At 32.5% G+C, this 22,714-nt stretch overlaps 1 protein-coding gene across 2 annotated transcripts; it reads left to right on the forward strand.

Annotated features, from left to right (window-relative positions):
• Positions 1-277: 277 nt before the first annotated feature.
• Positions 278-21,461, forward strand: LOC130814735 (uncharacterized). Of its 2 annotated transcripts, XM_057680910.1 has the most exons (17): positions 278-483; positions 563-739; positions 3,187-3,366; positions 3,727-4,135; positions 6,160-6,278; positions 6,435-6,512; positions 7,658-7,798; positions 10,667-10,711; positions 13,620-13,783; positions 14,759-14,837; positions 14,923-15,011; positions 15,346-15,475; positions 17,454-17,586; positions 18,711-18,877; positions 19,725-19,917; positions 20,206-20,268; positions 20,815-21,461. In XM_057680910.1, exons 1-17 carry the CDS (start codon positions 364-366, stop codon positions 21,009-21,011), a joined length of 2,484 nt encoding a protein of 827 aa, XP_057536893.1. In that variant the 5' UTR covers positions 278-363; the 3' UTR covers positions 21,012-21,461. The 2 variants fall into 2 exon arrangements, with proteins under 2 accessions (XP_057536893.1, XP_057536894.1); XM_057680911.1 differs by lacking the exon at positions 20,206-20,268 and having other exon boundaries at positions 279-483.
• The last annotated feature ends 1,253 nt before the right edge of the window (positions 21,462-22,714 follow it).

Here is a 22,714-nt window from a genome sequence, read left to right on the forward strand (position 1 = left end):
GTAACATTTAGTAGATACTTACGGGAACCGATTAAAATGTCATTGTCAACAAAAAATATAAAAAAATTAAATCATTAAAAATAATCGACAATAAAGATTATTCATAGCAAATAGATAATAAATAAGATTATCCAAGATAATTTTTTTCTAATAAATAAATAAAGAGAAATTATAACAAATGAACAAAAATGACCAATATTTTCGCCGGACAACTTTTAGTAAAATTTGGAAGCAAAAGTACTCGTATTTCCTAATACTATACGATACTATACTATACTACAACTTATAAACCTAGAACCCAAAACCCTTAGTAGCAGTTTAAGCTTCCTCGTCCCCAAACTGTCTCCTTTACAAATCCTCAAAATGATTAATGGCGGCAAAAGCTTCGTCTCCTCGCAGCCGGCGTTCTCCAATGACGCCAAACGCCTCCTTATTTGTAACGGAAATACCGTCACCGTCTTCAGCTCCTCAACCAGCATGCAGGTAACTTTCTCCTCTTATTCTTTTGTTTTCCCCTCTAAACCCACAAAGTGCCCCGATGAGTAATTTCAATTTCACCCAGGTTACTGAATTAGAGGGTCATAAATCACTTGTCACATCGGTTATAGTGGTGCCCGCTTCAAGTAAGGTGTTGTGTTATTGTTGGACTTCGTCCCTTGATGGAACTATTCGTTACTGGGATTTTTCCATGCCTCAATTGATCAAGACTGTTGATATACGATCACCCATTTTTTCTATGGTAAGACGTTTTAAATTTAAGCTGTTCATTTTGCTTTTTGAACTGGAATATATACTTGCTTTGGATTGGTTGTCTGTGTCAAAGAACTTTTTTTTTCTTTGGAGTTCTGGTTCTGTTGTTTGTAGGACTTATGAACAATTTAGTAATTGGAGTATTTCTTGCAGTTGTATCATAATTTTACGCTAACATTATGCTTAGTTAAGAGGTTTTGAAAAGCAGGACCTTGTTAGAAATAAATTAGCTTTGAGAATCCAGTCTTGTTAGGGTTGGAGCATGTATCAGTTTATACAGAGCAATTGGTTCAATTCACGCTGACGTCTTCCCTTCCCTTGGCCTACCCTGTAACCAAAAAAAGAAAGAAATGATTGCTGGTCCCGAACTTGTATTGGCCCTTTGAAAGACACCAGATAAGAGCCCTATATACAACTTAATTTATTGAAAAATGAAGCAAGTCTCGTATAACATTGTTTCACCATAAGACGAGCCAATATAAATAGCCCATTTCTCAAATGATCACTTTAAGATTGTTAGTGATCACTTTAAGTTTATAAATGATCACTCTAAGACTATAAAAATTTATTCAGTTTTAAATTGTAATTGATCATATTAAGACAATTAGCCCAATAGAGATGGTTTTGCTGTGAGACCGACTCATTTGAGAATTTGTGAAAATTTCAACCCATGATAAAAATTGGCCTCCCCTTCATTTTAAATACTTGATTTTTTTAATAAGAAACAATACATGATAGAAAAATTTAGATGAGCTATTAGAAAAAAATACAAGAACCGTGTGTATTGTTAGTTACCCTTAATGAAATTCACCAAAAAAACAATTAATCACACCAATAAAGTAACCATGATTAGAGAAGGTAGAAAGAAAAGGTTTCATTGCAACTAAGTAAGCTACAGGTTTAGGGGATAAATATAGAGCAAACCACTAAATAAGCAACATCAAACACACAAGACAAAGATAGATAGGATGTTGGAGCCATAAATTTTATGTTGAGGGTGCTAATTATCAAGAGTGATGGAGGCGAGATTTCGTATGCTGTTGTTATAATGTTACTTGCTTTAGTTTTGTTTTTTCTCACTTGTTTAATTTTGTTGCTAGTTATGTAACAAGATCTTTAAGTGATTTTTCTTAAGCTTAATTCTAGAAAAAAAGAAACAATTTCCATTTGTGGCAAGGTATCTCTACTAACACAATTCATTTCTTAGGGTTGAGTGAATTCTTTACATATCCTCAATGAGTGGTAAAAGATTTATTGAGTCATTTAATCTTTTTATCATCCTCCTCTTGAACTCATATTTATTTTAGATCTCTTACTTGATAAGACCAACAACATTTCGTTAACAACAACATTTCATTACTCTAATACCATTAAGTGGTTCCCACAGTCCCACTTAGGTTCGGGTTTGGGAGGGTCAGATGTACGTAACCTTACCTTTGTTATCGATAAAACTAACAAAGAAGTTGTTTACGATTGACCCTTGGTAGCCACTTCATGTGCAACTTCACGTAAATAAGAATTGCGCTTGAAAAACCCAACTCCTACAAAAAATTGATTTCTTGTTCCTTATCTTCTCTAATTTCCTCTTCATTTCATTCTTTTTTCTAACTCAAAAATCCTTAATTTTCATTGAAAAAGGGCGAGGATAATATTCAATGAAATGAAGAAGATAACCCATTACACCTGTTTTTCATATACAATAGAATAGATTTCATTTGAAAATGGTGAGAAGGATGATTGTTCAGTGTTCGTTTCTTATGTTGATTTGCAAGCCAAGTTAGGAATTTTTTTCATGATGATTGTTCTCATAATTACTCAATAGAAATAAAATGCCAAACAATTATTCCCTTTCTCACTTTTAAGTGTTTATGTTTCTAACCATTTCCACCACCTATACCGAACTAACCCTTAGCATCAATCAAGTGTTAAGTTATTATATGTAAAACACGTTGGTTGAGTGTTTCACTCATTCATTTAAAATTTGTTAAAAAATAATTTGTCATCTTTGTTTATATATCTTCAACCATTGTAAAAATTTTTTTTGCTGGAAAACCTTGAGAATTGATGCAAGACTACTATTACTCTTCAACTAATCAATCTTAAACATTCATGCTACTTAATAAGTCTTGGAGTAAAAAGCATAAGATAGAAAACAAAATGTTAGTGTTGGGCTTAAAGTTCTAAAAATTCCAATTTCTCCTCCTTTCATGAAGTGAGTGATATTTTTTAGCCCCAACTCATTTTAAAACTTGGGCACAAGGGGCTAGCACTCCAGCCCACCCTGGTCTGTGTGGCTTGAGTGGCTTTGTCGTTTGTTTGTTGAAGATGGTATCGTAGTTTGTTAAAGATAATATTCATTTTTTCTCATTCAAAAAGTGATTTTTCCTTGTATATTCTTTAGTTTTTGTGGTCACTTTTATATTTTTTCTGTTTCAGGTGATCCCTCGTTTTCTATCTAAACAAGTTGATGAGGGCGGTAAACCAACTGATGTGATTGCTTATATATCTGTCAAAAAGGCAAGCGACTCTGATGACAGATCAAAATGTTTACAGGGGCAAATTAGAAAATGCAATTTAACTTCATCTAAGCTCGCTACCGCAATAATTGTAAAAGAGGTTAGATTTTATATAGTATGTGTCTAATGAATAGTTTTACTATCGTGTACTGTACATTGTCACTTGATGTAATATCATGTGATCTAGTCCACAAGTTTTTCTTAATGTTCTTAATTCAATCAATATAATTCTGCCATTCAACTTATAGCTCTGGTTTCACCTTCTTGTGCACTTATAGCTGCTGGAAGGTTGCTTTTTATCTATATGTTTTTCCTTATTATATGGGTTGAATAACTATGGAAGCATATGATTTATGCTTATTGATTAGTACTAATCTTCATAACATGAGAATATAGGGATGATATATATTGCAATGCTGTACAGTGATGTGAAGTGATAACTTTCTAATTTGTTTTGCAGAGTGCAAAGCCTGAGTTCATAATTGGTAGCCCCTCGGGGGATTTTTTTGGCATTCAAATAAAGCGCACACTTTATATATGGAAAGTTCCATCCAATGATAGTGATGGTGCTTTAGTGAAGAAAATGAGATTGCACCATACAAAAACTTTCACAACCTTTGCTTTTCATCCAAATAGCAACATTGTTGCTGCTGGTGATGCAACTGGGAGAATTTTGGTTTGGAGGGGTTTTGGTACTAGAACTCTTTTGAAAGGAAACAAGCAAGCTAATGGAAAGCTGATGAAGTATGAAGATGAAAGAGATGGGCTTAGAGGAGATGATGACGCTGAATCATGCTCTACATGGCATTGGCACTCATCTGAAGTCAAGTTTCTTGCTTTCTCTTCTGATGGAGCTTATTTATACTCAGGTTGATAAGCCTTTTTAGTAGATTACTGTTTGTTAATTACTTAATTTTATCCAATCCTCATTATTATTCTTTGTGGCCCATTCTTTTGTTTTATTAGAACTGATAATTTGTGTAATATACTGTTTCATGTCATGCATTTTATCTTTATGCCATGTTTTTTTGGTTAGTGTTCCTCTCTTTACTTATGCTTTTCTAGTTCTTCGCTGATTTTTTTGTCACCTCTTGTTTCTAAAACATTCAATTGTGATTTTACTAGTTTGTTGGTAATCACGAAAAACAAATGGGCTTAAGTTGTTAGAAGAGGTCTTTCTAGTATAATAAATCAAAAATCACTTAATGATAGGTTCTCTTAGGAGTTGAGACAATTTGCTTTCATTTTTACCAAAAGAATTACATAAGTTTGTACTTTCTCCTTTTCAAAAATTACGCCTAATTTGACCTTTTGTAACGAACTTTAATCATGAATTTTGTTTTCTATATCAGGTTACCTTGTAATGAGATGATCTTATATAAGCATTGATGAAAATGAAATGGCTTTTATTTTGTTTCATAGTTTGTTGGTTAGGTTTCTTTGATATTACTAGGAATAGCTGTGTAGATGCAACCCCCTTAACCTGTCTAGATGGAAGCCACTTTATGGCATTTGATCAATGCATTGTTGTTGTTTGTTGGTCAATTCTAATGGAGTAAAAGATAAAATGTTCATTTATATTTGGTTTCTCTTTGATTCAATTAACATGGCTCAATAAATTATATGTGGTTTATATTCAATTTGGAGTAGGAAAAAGTTGATCCGTATAAGTTGGAAGTCTCAATATGATCATTATGGTAAAGTTTTATACATTAAAGGAAAAATTACCGTCAATAATACAAACTTTCACTGATTTCTTTACACTAATACCAACTTTTGATTAACCATGGATAATACCAACTTAGGGGATGTTTGCCTAGAATAATACCAACTTTTGTTTATAGTATGCTATTTGACAAAAAAACATAGGTAAACTAATAGTTAAACAAAAGTTGGTATTATTATAGGAAAACACACCCATAAGTTGGTATTATTCATGGTTAATCAAAAGTTGGTATTACTGTACGAAAATTAACAAAAGTTTGTGTGATTCATGGTAATTTTTCCTACATTAAATTCGTCTTAATAATCACTTAAAAATGCTTTTTTACTATATTAGGGTTTGTTATTCTTGTTTGCCTATAGTGTAGCCCACATTTTTGTTAACTAATTTTTGTGAAGCTTTTTGAGGTTATCAATATTGCCATATATTTTGTGACAGTGTGTGTTAGATTTTGATTTATAACTTGATAATATGTGCTTTTAGAGTTTTTGGCTTAGCAATTTACTCTTAGGTTTTAAAATGTTTTAAAAGAGCCTCTCTTCTTCTTCTTTTTTTTTTTTTTTTTTTTTTTTTTTTTTTTTTTTCCATTATAAGGTATTAAGGTTTGCATGCATCACACCTTCCCCAGACATTTGTGGGGATGCTCTGTGCAACTACCGCCTTTTGTTGTTTTTGGTAAACCATCTCTTGGTAACAAAAAGAATCAATGTAAAAAGTGTTGAGCTTGAAGGAATATTGATTATGACTAAAAGTTCCAGAAAGTGGTTTTGTTAAACAAATATGCTGTTAGTGGTTTGCATGAAAAATTGTCAAGTATTATTTCAAAACCGAATTCTGAAGTTGTAACTTTTTTTGTATGAAAAGTTTCTTTCATGCATGGATAATCATTTTGGGCTGTTTTATGTTGAGAAATTTTATCTACTGCAGTTTGAACCTTGTTCATTATCCATAGAAGAAGGCATGCTTTTTTTTCTTTAATTTATTTGTATACTCATGCTTCATTGCTTCTTTTGATGCAACTTCATTTGAATTTTCACTTTTCCAATGTATTCTTACTCCTATGCTTCTAATGTGATTCTTGTTCCTTTGTTCTTATTTTTTCGTTGTTGCCCTTACCTGAATTTTGAGACTGTTATGGCTTTGTAATATTTTCTAGCTGACTATGACCAGGGGGAAATGAAGGAGTTCTTGTCCTATGGCAGCTAGATACTGGGAAACAGAAGTTTCTACCACGAATTGGTTCTCCGCTTCTCTATTTTGTCCATTCTCCTGATCCTACACTCTCCGTGGTAAGTATTTTTTGTTTGCTGGATTTTGCATGACGAATTTTAATTGCTTTTGTAATTGGTAAAAGAAAAAAAATTTAATTACTTAATTATGCATGGTTGCATATGTGTGTTCTTTATTTTTCTCTTTCCTGGATTTACTAACAGGAGAACTGTCAGATTTCTTGTGCAGATAATCTGATCCACATTCTGAAGATGCCTTCATTGGAAATTTTGAAGTCCATTGCAGGAATTAAGGTGGGTGCTTCTTGACCTTAATTCATATCTCTTGGGGTGTCTGTGGATACTGCTGTTAGGGCGCTTGTCAGTTAAATTTCTTTCTGCAGTATCAAACTTATGCCTCTAAAATATTACGCGACACTTCTGTTGTGCTACTCCTTTCTCTCTGCTGTAGGCTGTGAATGATAATTATAATTGGATTTTAACTTGGAAGTAGAACGGATAAAATTTTGTCAATATTCTGCTCCGAAATCATAGGTTTATTCAGGTGCTGGATACCAGGAATAGTCTGGATTCTGGAAGGGTGTCTAAGATTGCATAGTGCAGATCAAGATGGAAGATTAATTCTCGACTTGGCTACCGAAGGCTGGTGCCTTAAGTGGAGATAAACATTATGACCCATGATTCTATTATAATCAATGGATGGCATACTGACATTCTGACAGATATATGTGATTAAATCTAGAAGACTTTCACTAATTGGTCGTTCATTTCGAAGATAGAAGGCAGTATAACAAATTGGTTTAAAAAATGGAGCAGCTGATATTCTGAGCGTCATCTACAATAATGGATTTATAATTGATAACAAACTCCTTAAATGATGGCTTATTTATTTCAATTTATAAATGGGAACCTAGAAATTTAAAATGAAAGATCTTACTCATTAAAAGCATGAAACTGGAAGTAGGCTGTTTCTTAGTGATGGTTGTCTATTCTTGCGAATAGTTGTGGTTGTGTGATGATTCATATCTTGTACTTTAACTATCTGTATTTATTGACTTTAAATTATTTTTTCAACGCTTTTATATTCTTTGGCTCTGTTGCATTCTTCACTTTGTGATCTATTTTCGCTCTAATGCTGATAAAATTAATTATATCTGAGTTGGTAATATGATTTATACTTTTGACATCTTGCTTCATTTGATTAATTTTAAATTCGCTTGGCTGAATGACTATTCTCTTTAGTCTATGACTTGATATTGCATTATGCATGCTGCTTCTTTCACTCCTCTTTATGAATACTTTGGCCTTAATTTTTCTCATGCTACACAAATCAGTCATGTACTCAGAGCATAGTGTTCCTGGATATGCGTTCCAGTCGGATGCATATTTAACCCTATTTTGCTGTATATGTGATGGAATTCTGATCCAGTAGTTTGCAGCTTCCCTGTTCTTTGCCAGATATGTGGAACGGCTTATCTAGCAGATTTTCGTTTGATTGTTCAGCTGGTATAGTTGCTCTACCTACGGAAAACTATCGCATCCAGTTCTACAGCTTGCTTGATGACACTGAAATTTCAGAGGTGCAATTCTCAAACTATCTTTCTTTGAGTCTGGCTTTTGTTTGATAATGGATTAGATGAAAAGGCTCGTTGAATTGCATAGACAATTAATAATACAACTTGCCGCTGTTTATTACGGTGCCTTGGTTCCATTGTTCCATTGTGCAAAAATGCGGGTAACGGACACAATGATGCGGTAACAGGGATGATGCTGTTGCTGTACCGCCAAATATCAGTCTAAACCATGAAATGTCGCCTCCAACGACCTAAAACGCGGTTTTTATACCTTTATGATGTGGGTATTCTACAAATAGGGTTAAAGAAATAAATCTATTCAATGAAATCTTTAACTAAGAAAAGAAAAATAAAAATATGTTGTAGAGAAATTACTGTAAAAACTTTATTATTCTCTAATCAAGGATTATTAAATGATGGCCAAATGGCCTCATAGTAAAAGCTATTCTAAACTAATTAGGATAGATATGCCTTCTATATATAGAATGGAATTCGTGTATAACAAACACAAATTGTTGGCGTGGCGAGAATATGCTTACCGAGTCATGTGTGACCACGCAAATTTAGTTCCTTGAAATGCGCACCCATGCTTCAGTAGCAAAGATGTTAAGGAATGCTTCTATCATGCGGCGGAATTTCTGGTTTTTGATTGGCGCACGACAGCGCACTAGTATAGGCGAGCCCGCGCAATATCATTTGAATAGCTATCTCAGCTCGATTATTGTATTTGGGCGTGTATAATACCGTTTTGACCTTAAGATCTTAAATTTTAATCTCCAATTGAAATCTTGGAAAGAATTCTTACCATATGAGAGATATGGTTGTTTTTGTGAGACCCGTTGTTTTCCATTCTTGATTTTTCTTTCTTCGTTTTTGATCATCTTCTTTTGCTTCAGCACACAAGTCTTCATGATTTTAAACCTGATTTACATTCAAACCCATATTAAAGTATTTAGATCAACTAAATATTACATTTTACTCATAGAAATCCCTAATATAAAATATATAATAAAAGGGCTAAAAATTCTATTTAATACTTCACATGGAGTGATAAAGCAAAATCTTACTCTTGTTAGCATAAACTAATGCTTATCTGGCTACAAATTTTTTGTTTTCCTAATAATCATTTAATTGTTTAAGTTAAAAAAAGACACTTATGATGTTCTTCATATAGTTGATATTTAGGCTTTGGTATTTACTCTATGTCACTTGGACTCGGGTACTGATGTTGGATACCGGTACGTGCCCAAGTATCGGATACGTCTAAATATTCAAGGATCGGACATGAGTACGTGAAGCAAAATGAAGAGTTCGAGTAACATAGTATTGTTGGTAGTTTCATTGTTTCCTTTTTGTTGAAATACTTGCTAAATGTTACCCATAATGTAATTTGGTTCAATATGGAGTACGAATTGGAAACTTAGATTACTTTGTTTCTCCCCTAAAAATTACTAGTTGAAAAGTAAATGTAGTATAATATAATCATCTAGTAGTAAGACCAAGTTACTATGATGTATTATGTAGTAGACTTACAATATAAACGTATATGCAGAATATATTAAATATTAAATTATATAAAAGAAAATAAATGAACTGCCACTTTGTCATTAAGTAGGTCGTTATTTTATATTCCATAACAAACTATTATATTAAAAAAAGAGAAATAAGGATGAACAAATGATCTTTAAGACGTAGATAGCTAGAGGTTCATTTGAAAAACATTTGTATGAGGCCACATTGCCCATGAAGAGCTAACTTCTATATAGTTATGGCTTGACTTTGACTGCATGAAAGGTAAAAAAAGGAAATCAATTGATATTTTTAATGCACTCTCAATCTGACTTTATGTTGTTGGTTTCTCGACTTTGTATGTTGATTTCTTGGAAGTGTAATCTTTCGACTTCCCATATAGCAATGATTTTTTCTTTATGTCGTCTCCAAATGTCAGGGTTTACCATATTAGGACTTTGAAGAAAAATACCCACCGTTGAAATACAATGAGAAGTTCACCTCCTATTGGTCCTCCAAAACACAATAACTAGATTTAGGAACTCATATGTGCTTGGATTCCTTTGTAGCCTTACCAAATCATCTCGTCTCTTTTCAAATTGTTTTAAGCAGTATTGTGCTACCTTCAATAAAGTGTTCTATCCTAAGGCATGTTTTATTAAAGTGATCAATTTTACCATAATTGAACAAATTTTACTACTACATAGTTTCACCTATGTTTTATTTTTATTTTTTTATTTTTAATAATTAAAACCAAGTCCATTGTTTCTTTTTGTTTGGACATTGAGAATCCATGTAAGAGATGCAATGTGTTTATTGCTTATATCTCTTTTAGCAGGTTCAAATTCTTTATCTTAAGTTTTGCTTTGATTCTCAAATAATTCCAAATCCTCTCTCAATGCTCTTATTAGTTGGAATATTTCTTCTTAATGGTATAGTCTTGGTATGCTAGAAGATGAGCTATTTGATCTTAGTTCTTCAATTGTCGCCCTTTAGAAGGTGTGATTATGTTTTAGTGGAGCCTTTTGGTGCAGAAAATGAAAACTGAGCAAGGATACTTTGAATTTCATGCTTTAGTGACATTCTACTTTATGTTAGAAATATTTATTATTTATTCATCGAAAATAAATATTAACATTTTGATATGCAATGGGCTACTTTATATTAAATTCTTCTGAAATATGAAATGCATGTAACTTGTTCCTCTTTTTTGGTATTTATTTTATTTTTTTCCTTACTAAGTTGATCATTCGATTGTAATCCAATTTGGGTTGAAAATCTAAAGCCAGCTTAGTCATTGTTTATAGTTTTTTTTAACAAACTCAAAGTTCAACTCTTTTAATTGCTTATATCTTTCATTTGTAGGTTCAAATCTGTGAAAGAAATCATCAACCAAGTGACGATATCATGGTACCTACGTCAACTTGTTTCTTACCTGCTTTATTTGCAATGGTTATGTACTTATGTTTATAGATACATGATGTTATCATCGTTCGATGTCCTATGTCATAAATTGTGAATTTAAATATTGATTCACATACATGTTTTGTATGGCTTGCTCAACTGTTTTGTGGAAAATTGGAAAGATATGTTGATGCTTTGATATGGGTTACCCAAATTGTTAATATTTGATGAAGTGGTTTGGTTATATAATTCACACAAATTGTCAATCATATGTTACTTAAAACAAAATAAAATGTGATAATAAAAAAAATTCTACATCTAGTGAAATCCATACTTGACCTTATCCCGGTAGTGGCCATAGACAAGACCTGTATAAGAGGCGTTAGGGTTATGATATATTATATCATGTAATGGTTTCCATCATATGGGCCAGGGGAAATTCTTCTGTTACAACTTTGCATACCATTCTTTCTGATGGCTTATGAGGGCTTGCCACATTTGCCCCATTTTTTTACTTTAATTCTCTTGAAACATCCTTCAATACACTCAAGATTGTAACTAACGGAATTTTTTTTTTTAAATTGTGTAATTGAATTCATCATAGGGGGTAAAACAATGTTGTAATCATAATATTACTCAAATCTACAACATGATTGCACTAATCTTGAGTTTAGATTGGTCTTTGGCAATTATATCCTTTACTAGTCTTTGTAGGGTTTTGTATTTCTATTTTTTGGGTTTTGGGTTGGTCTTGTTTTCTTAAATAGATTTTATATGAATCTTTGAGGCATTCCCTCCTATTTGCCTGATTTCAGAGTGGATGGGTAGTAATTAGCTGCAAGTGGAAATATTGGTGTTATCTCTTGTAAGCTTAGGTTAGCAAGTTTGCAGGTTGGCTGTGGGTAAGAGTTCAGTGATATAGACTCTAGAGTGCCCCTCAAGTTTCATATCTAGGCCTCAAGGGCCATGGACATGGTGTTTGCTAAATTCATTTAAGATAATTTCTTGCCATCTTTTTCCTCAGATCTAGCTTTTCTATTACAGTTCCACCAAATGATCTTCCATCTACAAACAGTTGCATCTGGATGATTCCTTTTGCCCACACAATATAAACCATAAGAATGTGCTAAAATTACATTGCTTTCTATCTATCTGAAGTATGCCAAAATCTCTTTTCTTGCATACAAGTGGCAGATTCTGAATAAAGCCTTGTAGTGGAGTAGTTTGACATGACAATGCACTTATGCATTAAAAGGAAAACAAAGATTTGTGTGTTTGATGTAGAGTAGAAATATAACAATTAGTTTGATAAGATTGGATGTCCTTCACTTCATTATGGTTATTTTCTAAGGGGCGATCTAAATTTTGCTTTGGATGTTTTAAAAGCTATAGTGATTGGCATCTTGTTTGTTCTTGCATTGGGTCCAATTGCCATACATGATTGTATAATATTGGAAAGTGACATTTTGGTGGAATTATGTTCTTTTGGTGACTGTATAATACTGCAATGAAGTTCGTAGAGAGAGATTTGAAGCACATCGTGACTCAAGTTACTTGCATATATATGTATATATATATATATATATATATATATATATATATATATATATATATATATATATATGTATATATATATATATATATATATGTGTATATATATATATATATGTGTATATATATATATATATATGTATATATATATATATATGTATATATATATATATATATGTATATATATATATATATTGAGGATTTGGATCATGTGAAAACCAATTAAAATGTTAAAAATGAAAATAGGTATACAAAAACATAAATAGTGTACATATCCCAGTGGCAATTTTGTAAATAATTAGACATTTGCTAAAAGGTGTACATACATGCTTAAATGGTATACATATTTAGATGTCATTTTTGTAAATAATATGAACTTTTTCCTTTACAAAAATATGTACACCCTATAAGATAATATGTACAACTTTTACCACAATATGTATATCTTAGTCTGGTTTTCAGTTTTCACCACTTTAGTGTTTTTCACTTGTATATATATATATATGTGTGTGTGTGTGTGTGTGTATTATAGGATTCGGATCATGTGAAAACCAATTAAAGGGGTGAAAACTAAAAACAAGTGTACATAAAAACTTAAATGACGTACATATTCGAGTGACAATTTTGTAAATAATTGGACATTTACTAAAAAGGTGTACATATATGCTTAAAAAGTGTACATATTCAAATGACTTTTATATATGTAATATATATTTTTTTTCCCAAAAATATGTACACTCTATAAGATAGTATATACACCTTTTGGGTGGCAGTTTGGTTTTCAATTTTCACCACTTTAGTTGACGAGGATATATATTGACGTTAGCAATATTCCATCACCCCTAATGTCATTAATTACCTCCCGCATAAGCAAGGTTTAAGGGGTCAACATCCTTTCCCTTTTTAATAATGAAGATGTTTTTATTGGTTATTGATATCAAACATCATCAGCAAATTCATGTAAATTAGAAGTACACTTAATTTAAAAGGTAATCAGAGTTCGATTGTCGGATAAAAATAATTTACTTTGAGTATTATGAGAGTTCCACCAAAATCAAGCAAATTATGTCACATGTCTTGGTTCAGAGTTGACAACAAAGTAATATTCCGTGAGCATAAGTGGAAGGACTAGCTAAATATACAAACCTTTCTCACAGATGTCCAATTAAAAACATAGTTTTTTTTTCTCCTATTTCCAATTTATCTAGAACAAAGCCGGAACGAGAGCAGATTTCTGTGTTTTTTACACCTCAAAGGACTTCCAAGTTGTTACTCTGTTTTGTTGTCACATTATTCTTTCCTCGTGGCTGCTTATTGCAGACTGTAAAATTTTCTCATCTCCGTGCCACTTTTGTGTTTACAGGTGGTAGTGAGCTTAGTGTCACTTTCATATGATGGTTCTTTGATGAGTACTGTTGAAACTAGGCTTGCTGAGGATGGAGTAGGAGGCCTTATTTGCTTGAAGTTCTGGGTTGCTGAGCTCCGGAAGGATTTTAAACTGTCCACCATAGTTTATGAACCTCATAGGTTTGTTTCATGTGTACTCCTGAATTTGCTTTGATTTCTGAAAGTTCTGTTTCTGAAGCATGCGATGGCTTTTCCGTCAATGTGGGACCCACTTGGCATCTTGTAAATATACAATCAAAATATGCAAACATTTACTTTATAATTTTTTTTGCTTAGATGTTTGATGGTTTACGTTAATCGTGGTAGTAATAGGCATTTTTTTTATAAGGTGGCGGTTTGAAAAATTATACGATGGTGTTTTGCAAATCTTTACAATTTTAAAGGTTGTGGTTTTAATTTTTTTTTAAAAGATGGATTTTGCTAACTTTGAATTTATAAGTTGGTTTGTTTGCAGATTTTCCTTAGTTAAATGACTATTGAGTATTGACATAAATGTAACTGTGTAAAGTAAGTTTGTTTTTTTTACTGGATAATGAATATGCTCTTGTGTATCTAGATGTTTCAACAATTCTTGTGTAATCTTCATGTTTGAAATAGGGTAATGGTTTAGGAATGCGAGTTTTGCAATAAATTAAAACTTTGAAGTTGAAAGCATTTAATAGTTTCTTTTGAATGTCTTATTGTTGTTTTGAAGGTTTACAGGAAAACCATAGCTTATATGATCTTAGCTACATTGCTTACCTCTGGTGCATTTAACACTTATCTTGGCTTGTTTTGGGTCAATAAATTTAAGTAATACATAATGTATCAATGGTTTTTCTTTTTCTGTGTGATCAAGGAGTGAGCCTTTGTATTTTGTTTTGATAGCTAGTTATTTAGCTTTTGCATATGTATAGTGCTGCTGATAAATCTTTTACAAGTCTAGGCCCAAAGTGACTTTAAATTTTGGAAAGGAATTTTAGAAATTGGCCTATGTCGAATGCAAGATAGCTTAAAGATCTTATTTGCAGCGATAATTTGTTTTTCTAATTTTTGTGTGAAAAACTAAGTGAGTTTTCATCATTCCTTGTGTTGTCTGTTCAAAATCATATGCAGGAATTCTGCTATTTCTGCAGTTGCTTTTCATCCTAAACAGAAAATGGTTGCCAGTTCATCGTACGGTGGTGATTTTAAGGTATTATTTGACATGCATCATATGTGGCTTTTATTTTGATCAAAATGTAACTTTTTTCCTCTTATGGCTTGTTTTAACTTTTCAGATTTGGGTTCATAGTAGTAGTACTACTCAAAGAAAAGGTGGTGTCAATGAATTCTCAGGCTGGATCTGTCATTCTGTAGGCTCATACAAGTATGATATCCTTTAAAGCTTGTTCTTTACTATCTAAAATGTTGGATTGTGTGCATTATCTCATAATCTATCAGGGACAAGTGAATCTGATGTTGCGACTAAAAAGATTAAAAGAATTAACTTGCAACCATAGTGATTATTAAAATTAATCTATTTAGCATACCTACTATTTTTATATATAATTGTGTAGCAATTTGATTGCTTTTCGTTTGAGTAGCTTTGTTATAATCTTTTGTTTGTGTATTCTCAATATCCGTTTTGTAGTCATTACTGCTGTTTACCGTCAGTTTTCTTGTCATCATTTTATTCTTTCATTTCATTCATTTTTTCTCAGGGGCAAGTCCATGACTGCTGCCACCTTTTCTGCTGACGGTTCTGTTTTGGCTGTTGCTGCTGAAACTGTGATAACGCTGTGGGACCCAGATAGGAATTATCTTGTGGCTGTGGTTGGAGAAACATATACGGTAATCATCATTTTTTTTGCTTCCACCTTTGGTTGTCAACAACACACAACATTGCATTTTGCGAGTGGCACTACACCTATGCAACCTTATACTTATATTAACTAAAAGACCGACTCGTTGGCCCTTGATTGCAATCATCATCTCTAACTTCACATGAATAAGAATTGCACATAATTCCATGAGCCAATTCACTATATTTTGTAATAAATCAAAAACCAAACATCAATGAATCTTTGACACCTTTGTTTTGCGAATGATGGAAATTGATCGTTCTAAAGCAAGAGATGTGTAGTTACATTGAGATGTTGTAGTCTGAGGTTGCGTCATTTGTATTTATGTTTAGAGAAGGAATAAAGCTTTCCCTTCATATTAAAGTTAGTTTTAATCAACCTTATGTACGTCATGCTGTCTGATTGATGTGCTGTGTACCTGAATTGCTGATATGACGGGGACAAACATGCTTTCTTTGGGAGCTTTCTACTATGGAAACTTTATTTTCGTTTGTCCCTGCAGTACAAAATTAGTAGTTATAAAAGTAGTTCATAGTCTTAATACCCTTTGCATAAAGAGAGGAGGAAGATGGAAAAAGTAGCAGACCAGTCTGTTAAAGAAGAAAAACCTTGCTTGTTGTGAATCAAAAAACAATGGTCGAGAACTGTATTGTTGAGGATGAAGATATTCTACATTTAGTTTTTCCATTTCATTTCACAGTTGGTTCCAATGCTTTATGAACTTTTCAAAGTAAAATTGTTTCACTTTTGTGCGAATGCACAGTGCGCAACATTGTCTCTTCTTTTATGCTTGCCATTGTGCTGTAAATCTGTAATGTATTGTAACTTGCCACCTTCTATCACCTTTAAAATTGCTGCCTTTTTACTTCAGCTGTAATGGCTTTTAAGCTAGTAAAAAATCACCTATTATTTTAATAAATTTAAATTTGGTTGGAAAAATTCGGTCGACTTGGACTGTTTTAAATTTTTTGCTGTAAGGGTAATTGTTTAAGTGTTAGGTCTGCCTTCTTTAGAAAATCATATAATTCTATATATTTGGCCCACAACGAAGTTTTAAAGTTTTCTACTCTTGTTTGAGTGTCCAGGAACGTTCAGGGATATTAGAGGTATATTTAAGAGTCCACGTAACATAGCTCATTAATTTCATTGATCTATATGCCTCACAAACAATAACATATTTGTCTTAATAAAGGCTCTTTATTGTGAGACAGGGAATTCAGCGTTTTACATAGAAAAAGTAATATACTTAATCCTTTTCTGAAGACTCACAATGTTCAAAGTTTTAGACATGCATATGATCATTAATTATGCATAATTAAAATTAACAAGTAGATGTTTTAATGATCGAGGTTGATCTAGAATCCCCCATGATGATGATAAAAATATATTTCGTAATACTTTATGGTTAAAACTTACTAAAAAGCCAGAGTTGCAAGTGTTTTGAAACAAAGGAATTTCACCTATGAATATTTCCAATTAATTTTTGGCATTGGCTTTTATTTGAAGTTAAATATTCATTGTTTAAATTCATGGAAATATGTTGGGACAGTGATAAGTCAGCTTAGTACTTCAGGTTCTTTACATTTTTTATTCAGTGAGGACAACACCTCTTTAAAACTGCCACGAGTGTCTTTCCATTTACATCTCTCTGTATAGCAGAAAAAGAATAATCTTTAGAAAATAATGGCAAGATTAAAACATCTAAGTGGATTTTGGGTGCAATTTTTAGGAAACTAACAGAAGACATCATCTGGGGAGTTGGATTAAGGGATTATTTCATTAAACAATATTATTACTACTCCATATATCGTGCGTAAGATTGCTGGTTATCCTTGAATTAAATCTAGGTTCTTTGCAGAGGTAGTTTATTTTGATACATCGTTGCAATACTGTTGAGTTTTATCTGGAAGTCTTTTTTCATCCTATTTCTTCTAATGTGCACTTGTGAACATCTGTTTTCCTGGCAGCCTATTGACAACCTTTCATTTGTTGGGAAGTCTGACTATATTGTGTCCACTTCACATGGTTCAAAGCCGCACATATCTCTCTGGTGTTTATCAAAGCTATCAAAAACGTGGTCTTATGACTTTCGGGTGGAAGGTATGCATATTTTTTTGCACACTGATGCTTTTGCAAGGTGTTGCTTATGTCACTTTCATGCTTTTGTCACTGGAATGGGCATTTCCAACAAATACCTTTTTTCCTTCATTTTTCTGAATATAAACTTATGAGCTAGATACCCTTGTTGTACACGTTTTTAAATTTCAAAAATGATAATTACTTGCTATAATAATTGATTTTTTGAGAAACAATATTACTATACTTTGTATCTCATCATTTAGAACAAATATTTATGATGAAAAAAATTAATATTTATGGAAATCATAAACATATAAATCATGCACATAATGACATATCAAACCATATTTTCTTTTCCAACCCTCCAAACATTTTTCAGCGATATGCAAATGAAATGAATAATAAATAACTATCAAATGTAAACTACACTATTAGAAAAAGAATTTGAACTCAAATAATTAGAATAAAATACCATGTGTATATCTTTGATAGAACATGTATGTCAAACAAAAATTTGAAACTATATTCTTATTATTCATATTGCTAATAAATATGAAATATATCAAAATTACCTCAATCAAAAAACCAATGGATCATCTATAAGTCAAGTTTACACAATCCCTTATTTATAAAAGTATATTGCCGTATTAAAAAGTTATACATTTTAATTTAATAAAAGAAGTGAATTCTAGAAATAAATTCAATTAATAATTTATGTTACTCTTAATATTTTTGGTGGGACAATTTTTGCCAAGGAGTTGATATGTGACACAAGCAGAAACGTGTGGTTTTTTTTTGATTGTGAAAGTATTGTGAGCAATTACTTAATGTGACCATGTGGAGATTTGAAATGAACACGTCTAGAGAAGATTAGAACTCATCTTCTTTAAAGAAATTAAGTGTAAAACAAGTAATCGATATAAGTGTGAAATAAAAACGCCAATGTGGTGTAATCTATGCTCTTAGATATGCTTTTTCTATTATATGTATTGATGTGTTACCATTTTATCTCTTTATCGGAAGTATTTTCCTGAACCATATGACGTTTTTGTCCTCCGTGCTTATGTATGATCCATGTTTTCAATTCACCGAACTTACATCCTATTTTCGAGTTCTGAGCTGAGCACTTTTTGTTGGTTGTGCAGCTGTTGCTTCTATGGAGGAGGATCTCTTTTTTGCCGTGCTTGCTGTTTTTCCAGAGTCATATGTTGCTAGTGAATCACTTAGAAGTTCAACCTCTTCTGGAGATGGCATAATATTACTATTTGATGTTAATGATCCTGTCCCAGTAGCTTCTTGGTTAGTTAAAAAGGTATTTTTCCTGTTCAATCATCAATTCATCATATCTTATGACCTAGCATTTTGTTTGATTTAGTTTAGATTTAGGGTACATTTATATGTTTTGCTTGCACTTTTATTGTCAATGTTTCTCATTTCTGAAATGATTTCCATAGAGGTAGATTTTTCCTAATTGGTTGGTGGAAGGTTGACAAGTACTTTTTGATTGTTCATGTGGGAACACTTTTAGACCATTTTGCTAGTGTTATTGTCAATGTGTTTAAAAGAGTCTGCACTTCGCACAAATTCAACAGATGTTAGGAATTTTCGATGTAGCTCTTGAACCTCATTGGAGTAATGTAGTGAAGACCAATTTATCATGTTGGCTGTTGCTCTCAAAACAACTTTATTGGAAAGCTTTTGTGATGATTTTAGAAAAAGTTCTTTTAGTTTCTCTTTTAAAAGAGGATGGGTGAAGTTTCTTTTCAAATATACTCCCTCTTATTTTAATCAAATGTCCTGTTGACTATGTTTTAACTTATAAAAAGTTGATATTGATAAAATTTACATTGAGACGAATCAAACGAAATTCCTCTTGACTATGTTTTAACTTATAGATTGAGAAAAAAAATACAAATTAAGAGTAATTTGTTAATAGTGCTAAAAAACAAATGGGACAATTGATCAGAATAGGAGGGAGTATATATGAATATGATAGTCTGTGAAAATTCTTAATCTATTGTAAATCTAATTGTTTATTTTTTTAGAGTAAGTCATATTTGAGAAATCAATGGAGAAATGTTTTTCTTTTACATGTCATTTGTACTGTTGCTATGCAAGATTTATACAACTACTGATTGCATTACATTTCCACCTGATAGGCAAATGGAGGAGGATTGGCATTTCTGCATGTAAATCATTTGTCTTCGTTGAAGGAAAATAATTCTGGAAGGCCAATTTCCCTTCTGGCTTATATTAACAATGATCATGAATATGTTGTATTTGACCCTCTCGGCAACGAACATGAACTCAAAATGAACCGTAAAAAGGATGGACTGGATATTAAGGAAGCAGGTATGACTAAGTGATATACTATGTTTTATGTATGCCTTATCTGTAAGCACAATAGCTACACTGCTAAATTTAACTGGACGTCGAAATATGTCGATGTTCATATTGGTGTAAGTGTCTTGTATGACTGTGTTAGCTGATAGCTTGATGTTGAACTGTATATGATAAATCATGAAACATTACATTGGCCTAGCTGACAACCTGATACGTATTAGCTGAGTGACTGATATTCTGTTCTTTGGTTAACTTCTGATTTTTTTGCGCTTAACATCATCATGGAACAATCTGTAGGCTGTAATGAATGCAGTATATCTGACTGGCCATCTACATCAGATACCGCATTCCTTATTGAAGGTTTATTTTGTTTTTTATTTTTCGTCTTTAGAGTTTTAGGTTGTTCTTTTTAATTTTTTTTTTGCTAGATTTAACTCACCAGTGCCGAAATGAGCTGTGTCATGTGCATTTGACTATCTTGGCAGTAAAGTTAAGTGTCAGAGGATGAAGACTTTGTCTTGCCAGAAAAAGTACAATATTGTAACCTTATCTAAAAGGGAAAATTATGTTTGTTGGGCCTAAGTTTGCCTTCACCATTTTTAAGCAATATTTTGGAAATCGCAAATGGTTGGTTAAGCTTTGAGGGGACCTTGTTTCTAAGGCAAAATCGGTTGGTGACTTGCAATATAAGTTAGAATGCTGATTTGATAATTTTTGTGAGTCATTATTTTGAGGGTGATAACCAGAGAATGCAAAGATAAGATAAGAAATGTCAGTGATATTATCCGAATGGGAGTTGGAAGTCCATGTTTAGGACATTTTCGGTTTTCCTATTGATTGAGATGCTGCTACAATCGAATTTGTTTCTGATATAATTTTCTCAAATTATGCAATATTGTTTTCCAGGAATATCTGGGTATACGTCTATATATGGAGAATTGCCGCAGTTTGATCCCAAAAAGAATATGCAAGCTGCCATTGTGCCATCAGAGCGACCTTGGGAGACCATCTTCAGTGGTCCGTCACATACTCTTCCGCCACTGACAAAATTATGTTCTGCTTTCCTAGAATCATTGCTCGAAAAGAGAACGACAGCTACATGACGATTTAAGAGCAGAATGATTTTAACGTGATGCATCTATTATATACATTGTCTACAAAACACAGGAGAGGATGCATGCCTAACAATGAAAGTCTCGGTTTGCCAGTCGAGATTCAAATGTTCTACATCAAGTCACCTTTGTTTTGTCAATTTATTTATGGTGGAAGATCTAACCAACTTCGTTGGTGAGGATGAATGGAACCGGAAGAAAAAGAGAATACACACAACCACTTGTTAATGATGCTAGCTCGAAAACCAGACGCTTATTTTTGTTCAACTCATGATTTTATTTCTTCTAGTTTTCTTTTTCATACATCGGCGCGTAGTAGGGAAAATTTTGTAGCCTTTATTAAGGTATCGTGAAATACAATATATGAAATTAGTTAAATGAGCTGATTATTGTTAGATTAACAATGTTTGATTATAATGTCATTGCTCCTTGATGTCTAAATTTGGAGTATTCTGGTATTGATAAATACAAGGACAAAGCATCTTTATTAAATAGAGTTTAGGAGCTCATGTCCTCTCATTACATGCTCTTAGTGTGGAGTTCAAAACATGGTTAGAAACAAACTTCATTCAATATGATACATAATCTATTTGTTAAAATTATTAGTACTTGACCTTTATTAATAGTCTCATTTCATGAACTAGTGTTGAAAGTTCACTCATGCTAAGTTATTTACCTCAGAGTCATTGTTAAAGTTTGCAAGCTTCGCTTAAGCTACTACATAACCTCTAAAAAACTCCACTCAACCATATCATAAGCTTTCCGGCACCACCTGTTGTGCCAGCAGCCAACTCCGGCGTGTCAGCTTAGTTATCCTCATCAAGCCACTTACTTGATGTCTAGCTTTCCAACTGGTAGACGCTTTCTTTTCCCCCAGATCAATGAAGAAGAAAGAAGTCAGTAGATTCTTCCTAAGAACCGGAAGCGGTCAAAAGATCTAGTCAAGGATTGCATCAACCAGATGTTGAGAATGTGGCTAGCTGGATAAATGTGGAAACAAATTAGTTAAACAGCTAGTTCTCTTCCCTTCCCCAACAATTCTCAGTCTGTTTTCTGCCTTAATCCCTCATCTATCTATCGACTCAACCCGTCTCTATGAATTGTTCTAGGAGAATTCCTTATCTGTTGCTAAAGCATAATCAAATATAGTATATGAAACCCCTTTCGGATCTCTTCCTCAAGACAAAGTTTAAGGGCATAATTCCCTTTGTACTGTCCACATAGGATGACACTGTGGAAAAAAAATATCACTAACTACCACTATAGCAAATAGCGATGATATGTATACTTAACCAAAAAACGGTCTAAAAAAAAACTACTATACAAAATAATGATCCACTATTTGTATAATCTAATTGAGCATGTTGTTTGAGTCTTCAACATGCATGTGCACCAAATCCCTATTCTTAATAACGGTTTCTTCCTTAACACTAACTGCTATTAGGACCAATAATTTTGTATACCTATTGAAAATTGTAAACAACACTGTTATTTTACGCCTTATCAAACTTTTTAAATATCCACAAAACAACGTTCCATGCAACTAATCACAACAATATACGAGTCTACGACATTTCAAATTCAACTCAAATACCCACATCTTTAAATTATGACTAATGAAATTATATTAAAATTAATATATATGTACAAACTACAAAGATAGAGGTTGAAAAAAAATCAACATTTGAAACTAC

Source organism: Amaranthus tricolor, chromosome 6 (assembly GCF_026212465.1).
Source record: "Amaranthus tricolor cultivar Red isolate AtriRed21 chromosome 6, ASM2621246v1, whole genome shotgun sequence".
Lineage (NCBI taxonomy): Eukaryota > Viridiplantae > Streptophyta > Magnoliopsida > Caryophyllales > Amaranthaceae > Amaranthus > Amaranthus tricolor.